This window comes from Anguilla anguilla, chromosome 18 (genome assembly GCF_013347855.1).
Source record: "Anguilla anguilla isolate fAngAng1 chromosome 18, fAngAng1.pri, whole genome shotgun sequence".
NCBI lineage: Eukaryota > Metazoa > Chordata > Actinopteri > Anguilliformes > Anguillidae > Anguilla > Anguilla anguilla.
The window spans coordinates 9,788,777-9,799,508 of NC_049218.1; the positions used below are offsets into that span (position 1 = coordinate 9,788,777).

Genomic DNA, 10,732 nt, shown 5'->3' on the forward strand with positions numbered 1-10,732 from the left:
TCCCGCTGCAGTACCCCGTTCCCCTGCAGTACCCCATCCCCCTGCAGTACCCCGTCCCGCTGCGGACATGACTAAAGTTAAACAGTCCAATCACCTGGATTGTTGATTCTTACAGTGCAGGGGCCGGCAACAAGTCAAATTTTTATAATGCTTTTCATCCGATCTCAGAACCAGTCCCTACCTCAACACTCTCAGCGAACACATTAGATTGACCAGAGACATTGTATGGGCTTTACTGCCTACTGCTGACGTCAAGCGGTTTTTATTTGCGCTCTGAAACATCTCAGTTTGCTGTGAGTTTGATTGAATTACAAAACCAAAACTGATTTTATCTCAGAGAGTGGTCGGGGGCAGGGCGAGAGAGGGGGAGATCCATTGTGCTCTTAAAAGGCCATCGATAGCCATGCGTGTTTTGTTTTTTAAATTGTTCACCAGAATATGACAGCGGTGGTACCACCTGTTGTTGACATGTGTCACCTAACAATGTGATGATGTCATTTTATGGTTTTGTGAGCAGAGGCCGTTTTCAGCTCTGGGGAATTTAGTACCTATGAATAGTGTCTCACAATGACACCCCTCGGGGCACGTGTGCCGAATAGTCAGGCACACGGAAGTTCATGGACGAACACTTCGGAGAACTGGCTGCCTGTTACGATGTACGCGTACGCCTAAGAGATTCCTTCCTGCATTCCTTCGAACCGTCTCTCACACTAGCGTGCTACAGACACGCACGGCTGTGAATAACCGAACGCTGCATTCGACCGTTTCTGAACCGGGTTCTGCTCCGCTCCCTGTACAGGATTGGAGCTGAGCATTGTTTCCTATGAACGGGAACGGTCCTTAAGTCCTCCTGCAGTCATAAGATACCGGAATTTTTTCGGGCTGAGGATTTCGGGACCGGTCTTTGATTATGGCGTGTCCCCACGAATGCGTTCACCCGGAAACGCGGGGGTGAGTCATTCGAGTTGGGAGCCGGCTGTTTTTGGAAGCGGGCGTTTTCGGAGTCACACATCATTATTCGGTCCGGCCCCCTGTGGGTGGGGTGGGGGGGCTTCTAAAATTAGCCTTTACATTTGAAGGCTCCCGAGCACGTGTCCCGCGGTAGCTTGCGGGCGCATAAATAGATTAGCAGGAGTAGCTGCTGAACGTAAAGGCGAGCGAGCCGCGAGGCGATAGCGGAGTGCTTTTCGACCCGAGCGCGGGCGCTGACGCGCTCTCACAGCGGGCCGCGGCTCAGCCCTGCGTACGGACGTGTCTGGGAGCGGGCAAGCCAACCCTTCTGCTCTCGTCTGGCTTTCTGCTCGGGTTCTCCCGCAGCGGTTCAGCTCACGCCGCGGAAGCGAACGCGCGGCTTTTACACGCAGCACAGACGCGCAGCTTTTACACGCAGCACAGACGCGCAGCTTTTACACGCAGCACAGACGCGCAGCTTTTACACGCAGCGCGAACGCCCCCCCCCAGTTCTCTCGGCCGAGCGAGCCGCGATCGCGGCGAGATTGCGCTCCGCCTGTTCAGACGAGACGTCAGCTGGCGCTGTAACCGTGACTGCGGTTGCTCTGACAGAGAGCCATGGCGATAGCACCACGTCGTCACCACGCCGCCCCTCTCTTTCTCGAACGCGGTGGCGTCCACATAAAAAACCGCCACGCGTCGTTTCTGCTGGATTTCCTGCGGGTCTGCCGATCGCTTGTGTCTTAGAGGCAGCGGCCGGGCCGGGCGGCTTTTCCCCCGACGGCGACCGCTCGGACGCGTAGACGCCGTTAACGAGCGCTTGCCGCGCTCCGGATTCTGCGGTCGAGGCGCGACGGCCACCCCGTTCGTCGTCTGATACGTACAAAAAAAAAAAAAAAGAGAAAAACAAAGAAGCGCGACAGAAAGAGAGAAAAGGCTTTGATTGCGTCTCTGTCCACATTGAGCTGCTGTGCCTGGGCCACGCGTGATAGCGCAGCATAATCCTATCAGCGCGCAGCAAACGGACAGAGCAGACCGTGACACGGGCCCTCTGAGGTGACCAGCTGCCCCCCCCCTCCCCCCACTCCGTTATCATGCCCTGTGCTGCCCACATGCCCTCCCCCTCCACCCCCCCCCACTCCGTTATCATGCCCTGTGCTGCCCACATGCCCTCCCCCTCCTCCACCCCCACCCCCCCCCGCCCCCGTTAGCCTGCCCTGTGCTGAACCCGGGCCCAGACAGTTCTGTGAGCAGAAACTGTGCCCTGTTCTGTTCTGCGCTGCTGGATATTACACAATTTCTCTGAGCGCAGCTGGAGAGAGAATGAGAGAGAGAGAGAGAGAGAGAGAGAAGGGCAGAGAGAGAGAGAGAAGGGCAGAGAGGTCAGCGCCTCCGTGCTCCTCTGACACAAACCCCCCTGGTCTCAGAGCGGAGCCAGAACCTGCCCCCCCCCCCCCCCCCCCCCCCCCGTGGCCCCGGGTTCGCTGAGCCGGGCTGCTGGACGCTGGCGGTACGAGGCTGTTATAAGATGCTGACTCACGCAGGGAGATGCAGAGAAACCGGTGGACTGTGCTGAAGGATGTGATTAAGAAGCACTGCACGCACACAGACTGACAGAGACGGTGCAGGCAGCTCCCATGCCAGCAGTACGGTCTGCCTGTGCAGGGAAGAGACTGGCTGGTCGGCTCAATAGCGGTTCTGAGACAGCCCGGCTGGACCAATTTTGGTTGTGAGACTGGCTGGTCGGCTCAAGAGTGGGTCAAAGACTGGCCTGCAGGTTGAGTGGTGGGTCTGAAAGAGGCCGGCTGGTTGAGAGGTGGGTCTGAAACAGGCCGGCTGGTTGAGTGGTGGGTCTGAAACAGGCCGGCAGGTTGAGTGGTGGGTCTGAAACAGGCCGGCAGGTTGAGTGGTGGGTCTGAAACAGGCCGGCTGGTTGGGTGGTGGGTCTGAAACAGGCCGGCTGGTTGAGAGGTGGGTCTGAAACAGGCCGGCTGGTTGAGTGGTGGGTCTGAAACAGGCCGGCTGGTTGGGTGGTGGGTCTGAAACAGGCCGGCAGGTTGAGTGGTGGGTCTGAAACAGGCCGGCTGGTTGGGTGGTGGGTCTGAAACAGGCCGGCAGGTTGGGTGGTGGGTCTGAAACAGGCCGGCAGGTTGAGTGGTGGGTCTGAAACAGGCCGGCTGGTTGGGTGGTGGGTCTGAAACAGGCCGGCAGGTTGAGTGGTGGGTCTGAAACAGGCCGGCTGGTTGGGTGGTGGGTCTGAAACAGGCCGGCTGGTTGGGTGGTGGGTCTGAAACAGGCCGGCTGGTTGAGAGGTGGGTCTGAAACAGGCCGGCCAGCTCAGTAGATGGTCAGATAACAGCTGCGGCGGCACAGTCGCAGAAATAAAGTAGGTCATGTGACAGGAGCTGTTGTCGGGGTAATATGTACAGCCTACTAGTGGATCAGCGCACGTCTCTTTCTGACCCCCCCCCCCCCCCCCCCACCCCCGGCTTGCTGTTCACCTGCAGCTGATACAGGCGTCCTGTGAGCTGACAGGCTCGGATCCCTCCCGGTCCAATCAGGACTCATCGTGCATTCGAACCTGCAGCATACTTTTTCGCCCAGGCAACAGTGTCTGCCTGAGTGGGGATTGCTGTATGGCAGGCTGCGTGCTGTTCGCTCCGGACAGAAAGGACTACCCGCTCTGTCACCCTGTATTACCGTCAGGTTACTGAACCTGGCCACTTCCCCCCGAGAGCAGTGGCAGGAACAGGTCAGGAGTGAGCTGTCATAAACCAATAAAAAAAAACATTTTCTCGCTGTATACAGCCCTCTGGGGTCACATGACCTGCTGGCAAGGCCACGCGGTGGATTGGATACGTCGACTGAGGAATCTTTAGAGGTGTTTTTGTGAAGAGAGAGGCCCAGGTCTGGAAGTGCAGTGTTTCTGTGGTTCTATAATAAGACTTAGAGCTTGGGTGGCCTGTGCAGTGAGACATTTAAGATGTTGCAGAGTCATGGTTTATCTGTGGGAGGCGTGTTGAAGATGGGAGGGGGGTGGGGGGCTGTAATATTGAGGGTTGGAAGACAGTGGGGCAGGGGCTTATGTTGTGTGTAAATTTTGGATTTAGTTTGGGGGTTACATTGGCTGAGCTGTGGTTTAATATCAGGGCTGGAGATTAAATTTGCCTTTTTCAGTCAAAAAAAAAAAGTTTAATATTTTTGGTTATGAATTAAAAATTGGACGTAGAACCCCTGAAGAAACAAAAATATTTGAAAATGAGACAATTGGGGCCCATCTGCTCCCCCACACCCCCTGGAAATGGAGAATCAGGTCGGTGTTGTGCTCTGATAGGGGAATGGGGGAAGGGGAGGGGGCTTGGAGCAGTGAGGTGCAGAGACGCACTGAGCATGCTCAAACAGCAGGCAGGGATGAGGGCTTGTTGTGACCTCTGCTGGAGAGAAGCACGCCCTGTCCCACTGCAGACGCTGCTGCCCCGAGGCAGGACGTCCTGACTGGAGCATTCTGCTGCAGGGCACACCCCCCTGCCCCCACTTCTGTTTATCTCTCTCTCTCTCAACTGCCAAGTTGATTTTGAGTAAATTTAAAGGGAAGGACAGCCTGTTGTTTCTTTTCTGCTCCCTCTGTCATTTTCTTCCTCTCACTTTACTTCCTTCCTTCCTTCCTCCCTCCTCCTCTTTCCTGGTCTCCCTCTCTTTCTCTTTCTCTCTCTGTGGAGGCAGGCTGGCACACACGGCTCATAGCTGCGCAGATGTGCTGCAGCAGAAGTGCGGAGCTCGCGCCAGTCCCGTCCCCACACCGCAGTCCTGCCCCCACACCGCAGTCCCGTCCTCACACCGCAGTCCCGTCCCCACACCGCAGTCCTGCCCCCACACCGCAGTCCCGTCCTCACACCGCAGTCCTGTCCCCGCACTGCAGTGCCGCCCCCACACCGCAGTCCCGTCCCCACACCGCAGTCCCGTCCCCACACCGCAGTCCCGCCCCCACACCGCAGTCCCGTCCCCACACCGCAGTCCCGTCCCCACACCGCAGTCCCGTCCCCACACCGCAGTCCCGCCCCCACACCGCAGTCCCGTCCCCACACCGCAGTCCCGCCCCCACACCGCAGTCCCGTCCCCACACCGCAGTCCCGCCCCCACACCGCAGTCCCGTCCCCACACTGCAGTGCCGCTCAGTCGTTACCCAGCTGTTACCTCTGAAATCACCCCTGCTTAAAATCCCATGTGTGCATCATCTGTGCTTCTGGGGCTGTAGGAACAGCTGGAGCCCAGCGAGAGCTTAGCTGCCTGTACCAAGCGCAGAGCAATTAGCAAAGCTGGCCCATAGCTCCTCCTGTATCCAGCAGTCTGCATGCTAATTTGAGCTGGACTTGGTTGAACTCCAGTCCTGGAGGGCCGCAGTGTCTGCGCCTACTTATGGTTTCCTTTATATCAGCAGCCAGTTATTTCAGTGGCTTTGAGAACAGAGTGTGTGGGGTTTTTTTAGGCTGTGTGTGAGGTAGCAGCATCCTTGCTCTCGCAGGTCCGGTGGTGTACGTCCTGGACCTGACCGACCGGCTCATCTCCAAGGCCTGCCCCTTTGCCGCTGCTGGGATCATGGTGGGCTCCATCTACTGGACTGCGGTCACGTACGGAGCGGTCACCGTCATGCAGGTAAAAAAATCAACGCCCTGGTTTTTCCATCTTCTTTTATTTTGGCGTATCTTTTCCTTTCTGTCTTCCTTCTCTGGTATGTTACTTCCTGCACAAAGTGCCTTCTCTCCATCTCCTCTCTGTCTCTGTGCCTGTCCTTCATGGCGTCGTCCCCCAGGTGGTGGGCCACAAGGAGGGCCTGGACGTGATGGAGCGAGCGGACCCCCTCTTCCTGCTCATCGGCCTGCCCACCATCCCCGTGATGCTCATCCTGGGCAAGATGATTCGCTGGGAGGACTATGTCCTGCGGCTGTGGAGGAAGTACTCCACCAAACTGCAGATCCTCAACAGCATCTTCCCCGGTGCGTCACAGTGAATTCGCAACTAATGTAATGTTTGTGAAGTCCTCCCTGACACTAGGGGGTGGTGTGGCCTGACCTTTCCACCTCATCTTTCACCACCAGATAAAAGTTCACTGTTATTTGAAAATGAAACCTTGGAGAAGGGTTTGGTTGGAGGCACCAGGGAGACAGCCCTGAAATTAAGACTTGTTTTTCGTAAATTACTGGTACTTCCATTTGAATACATTACTTGATCCATGCTTGGTTTCAGAAGCCCCCCCCCCAATGTGCCTGTTTGGGTTTCAGTCCTCCTTTGACTCATGTCTGTGCAGGGGAGCTTTGTTGAATCCTATGCTTTTTCCTTTCGGATTTTGACCACCCTGCTGTTTCTGTTGGCTGGTCGGACAACATGGTTTTGGCAGTTTCCGCTGACCTCATCAGTCATCAGGGGAAAGCGGACCCCCCCTGATCAGCATGACCTTTTCCAGAGCCGGCTGAGCTTGCAGGTGTGGGGGGCCAAAACCCTCCTGCTGGTGCGGGGGGGGCTGTCTGTGCCAGCGGGGGTGTTGAGTTACACGCTCAAGCACACAAGCTCACGAATTGCCTCACGCAAGCATGCACGCACGCACACACACACACACGAGCGCACACACACACATGCACAAATACACACACACAGACCCACACATGCAAACACGCACCTTCAATTCTGACTGCCCCCTCCTGGATCGTGTGCAGGGATTGGCTGTCCTGTCCCGCGGATCCCGGCGGAGGCTAGCCCGCTAGCGGACCACGTTTCGGCCACGCGCATCCTGTGTGGCGCGCTGGTCTTCCCCACCATCGCCACCATCGTGGGCAAGCTCATGTTCAGCAGCGTCAACTCCAACCTGCAGCGGACTATCCTGGTGCGTCCTGCTCGCCCGACCCCCGTGACATCACTCCTCCTGTGACATCACTGACCCCCCTGTGACATCACTGACCATCAGTGATATGCTGATCTCCTGTGACATCACTGACCATCAGCGATATTCTGAACCCATGTGACATGGGATGCTGTGTGAGTGTGTGTGTGTGTGACAGAGCTGGTGTTGCTGTGTGAGTGTGTGTGTGTGTGACAGAGCTGGTGTTGCTGTGTGAGTGTGTGTGTGTGACAGACCGGGTGTTGCTGTGTGTGTGTGTGTGTGTGAGACAGACAGACTAATTGTTCCTCGTCTTATCCTGCTACAGGGGGGAATTGCATTCGTGGCCATCAAAGGAGCTTTTAAGGTCTACTTCAAACAGCAGCAGTACCTGCGCCAAGCCCACCGCAAGATACTCAACTTTCCTGAGCAAGAGGAGGCCTGAGGGTGGGCCACGCCCACCCCTCCCGACAGCCCCACCGCTCTCCTCTGTCTTGTGGACTTCGTTGTATACTGCTAGTACATCACTATCATGATTCTTATTGTTTGGATAATATTTTAAAATCTTAAGTGGACATGCGTATGTGCACACGCACGCACACACACACACACACACACACACAACCGTTTTCCCAGAAATGTGACTTTATTTCGTAACTCTTGTGGCAGGTTAGTGCTTCTGAAAGAGACTCGTAAGAGGAAGAATTTTTTTAACTGCATAACCAGCACATGTAGTATTTTGCAAGGGGATACCGAGTATGGGGCATATGTAATCATACAGGACAATTTTATAATTATAAATAATTGTTTTATGTTGTATTTTTGCAGTGATCTCAGTTCTGGAGCTGAATTATAAATATTCCCTTTTTTGGTACGCATGTGGAAAATTGGTTGGGACCTCAGAATATTCCGGATAGCAATCTTTATCATATATATTTTTAAATTCATTTTGCAAGATGATTTTTCTTCCGCCTTAAGTCGATATAAACGTCTGTTGTTTTAATCACATTTTCAAGGATGCAAATGGTACTCTTGGCACAGATGTCTTAGGGCTTCTAGAACATTGGTGGAATCCATCAACACTTGCCTACTTCCAGTAAGAAATGGAATGGCACAAACTGCTATGCTTTAGTAGCATTAACTCCCCCTCTGATTTTTTGTTGTGAAAGGGTGATTATTTCGATTCAGGGCAGAGTCGACAGAAGGCCAGTCAGAAGACAGGAACAAGGCACTCAGCGAAATTCTTAGCTGAGTTCCAGGTGGTGCTGGGAGATGAAGTTCAGGGCCAGTTTAAACACACCTAGCAATCTTTTGGCCTGGACTACAATCCCCTGCTCCCCACTGGTACTGTGATTCAGAGGTTTTGGTGGAAAGGCCACAGGTTGAATGCCACACAGCCTCTGCTTGTGCATTTCCCCTGCCCTTGGAGCTGTTGCAGGACATCACAGTGTTTCCCTGTCTGGTGACCAGACTGACCTGAAAGACCATCGCAGATATCAGAAAGGGAGCCATTGCACCTGTCGTCATGGAGTAGGCATAAAGACTAAACTCATTAAACCGCATTAATGCTGGCCAATGAAGAAATATCCCTGTGCTATTCTTTTTAAATAGTGACCGACTGTGACTGAGACTTAAGGCTTTCATTTCTGAGCTTTATTATTTTTCACCGCACAACACTTGCTCATAATCTTGGCGCAACGCTGTACAACACTAGCTAACGATCCCACGATACATACTAACTTATTAATGTTAGTTATTGATTTCATGTTTAGAGTGTGTTTAGGTTTAGGTGTACAGTTAAGTTGTTGGCCAAAGTGGTCTTTTACACATTGTATACCCTGAAGTGTTAATGTTCAGCCTGTTGTTTTATATGTACAAAGATTTTAGTGATTTAGCTTGATTTTTCTGCCACAAATCTCCGGAAACCTGGTCCCGGAGCAAAGCTGGACACCCGAGCATTCTTCTGGACGCATGCTCAAGCTTCAATGCTGAGAGAACTTCCTACTCAACAAACTGTTGATTTGATCTCTGATTGGCTCAGACACGTCGCATGACAACCAACGGGAGAGCTGAACTTGGCCCCACAAGGGTGCAGGTTTGAAACCTCTTATGTACTTACTTGAGCTGCTTCACTCAGTTGTGTAAAATGCAAGCTACGTGAAGTTGTATGTGAAGTTTGAGGGTCTAGGCCTGAGTCGAGCCCTTTGGAGGTTGGAGGTTCTCTTTCACATTTAAAGAGGGAAATGAAGGCAACCAGGACTGAAACTGTGCCATTTTGTGCCTCCAGATCCGTCCGGGTTCTGGTTGTAGCTTTGCAAGTCATGCTGCTGTTGAAGCATTTCACTCCCTGCTGAACAGATCTGTGAAAAACCCCCAGGAGACTTACAGCCAGAGAAGGCCATAGACACTACTAGTTTAGCGTTTTCCAGGAGTTAGCACTATCAGTATATTTATATTAGCCTTTGAGGGTCGTATTAAGTGGCTTGTGATTAGAATTAGTTACCGAAACAAAACGCTCAGATGTTTCAGGCCTCGTCCTTTCACGCGCATGACCCGGGGGTTCAGCCTGGGGCTCGGCCCCGCTGCCTCCTGGGATATCCAGCGGGGCGGAGGTCTCTTCCACAGCCCCTGTGCAGCGAGCTTGATTTCAAAATTACGCTTTGCCAGCTGCCAGTGAGATGAGATCTCTGCACTGTTGAGGTTTGTGAGGCGCTTCCAGCCGCCTGTTCACGTAGGCAGGGCGGGTGGGTGAGCGGCGGCAGGCGGAGGTGGCGGCAGGTGGAGGTGGAGGTGTAGGGTGGTCCCACTGCACTCGGCACTAATGGGTGATGTTTGCTGTAGAGCTGAGTGACGATCGCTGCAGGGACGGCGTGGCCTGTGCTCTCCATTCCTTCTGTTTCACCAGGGTGTTCAAACGGGTCATTGATTTAGTCCCTGAGCTGGATGTTAAGTCTCCTCATTGATGTAGATTATTTAGTGTCTTGATCCCCCCCCCCCCCCCCCAATCTTCAAACGTACACCTCCTACGCCCAGTTGGTGAGGTGACTTAAGCGTGCGCCTCATTTCAGCATTTTCCCTGTTCCACACAGATTCTCACTCATACATATGCGTGTGCGCACACACACACACACACACACACACTCTTCCTCCAGTGTAAAATGCTGATCTATATGACAGTTTAATTATTTTGTGAGCTTAGCTGCTTAGGTTTCTTGACCCCATTAAAAGCATAAAATAACCATTCATTTGAAGAGGTTGAGTCCCACTCTAAACAAATCCATCACAGCGCGAGAGACAAGCCTAGGATGAGTAGTCTGGTTTGGTTCAGGGGCTGGCTCAGACACCGAACACGACACCATATTTTAGATAAGTAATCGACAGGTAGTATATATTTTTTGTCTTTTTTTTTCTCTGAAAAATAATTTCCCCATTAGTGTGAAAAATGGAGAACTACTTTCCAGGATTGCATGGGGCTCTTGAATAAACTACAAATAAAATGTGTTTTATTGTTTAAAAAAAAAAAGCCAAAAGCAGAATATTGTTGTATAAATGTATGCTTTGTACAGTTATATTGCTTCTGAATTTATAGTTTAATGGTTGATAATTGTGAATAAATGTATTTTTCCACAGCTTGACTTCTGGTGTTGCAGATTGTGCTCGAGTCTGTGATGTTGCTGTAGTGCAGTGGTAACCAACCCTGTTCCTGGAGATCTGCCGTCCTGTTGGTTTTCATTTCAACCCTAATTCGGCACACCTGACTCTACTAATTAGCAGCTCAACAAGACCTCCTGCTGTTAAATGAATTGCGCTTTGTTAGGGTTGGAATGAAAATCTACAGGATAGATCTCTAGGAGCAGGGTTGGTTACCACTGCTGTACCTGAGTTACAGCATAATTAATTCTGTAAGCT

At 52.7% G+C, this 10,732-nt stretch overlaps 1 protein-coding gene across 1 annotated transcript in view; it reads left to right on the forward strand.

Annotated features, from left to right (window-relative positions):
- march5 (membrane-associated ring finger (C3HC4) 5) overlaps nucleotides 1-10,458 on the forward strand; it is a 30,620-nt gene extending 20,162 nt beyond the window's left edge. Inside the window, exons 3-6 of the mRNA XM_035400144.1 lie at nucleotides 5,474-5,604; nucleotides 5,762-5,945; nucleotides 6,663-6,829; nucleotides 7,152-10,458. Of these exons, the coding sequence (XP_035256035.1) occupies nucleotides 5,474-5,604; nucleotides 5,762-5,945; nucleotides 6,663-6,829; nucleotides 7,152-7,268 (599 nt within the window). The 3' untranslated portion in view covers nucleotides 7,269-10,458. The remainder of the gene's footprint in view (nucleotides 1-5,473; nucleotides 5,605-5,761; nucleotides 5,946-6,662; nucleotides 6,830-7,151) is intronic.
- Nucleotides 10,459-10,732: the final 274 nt, after the last annotated feature.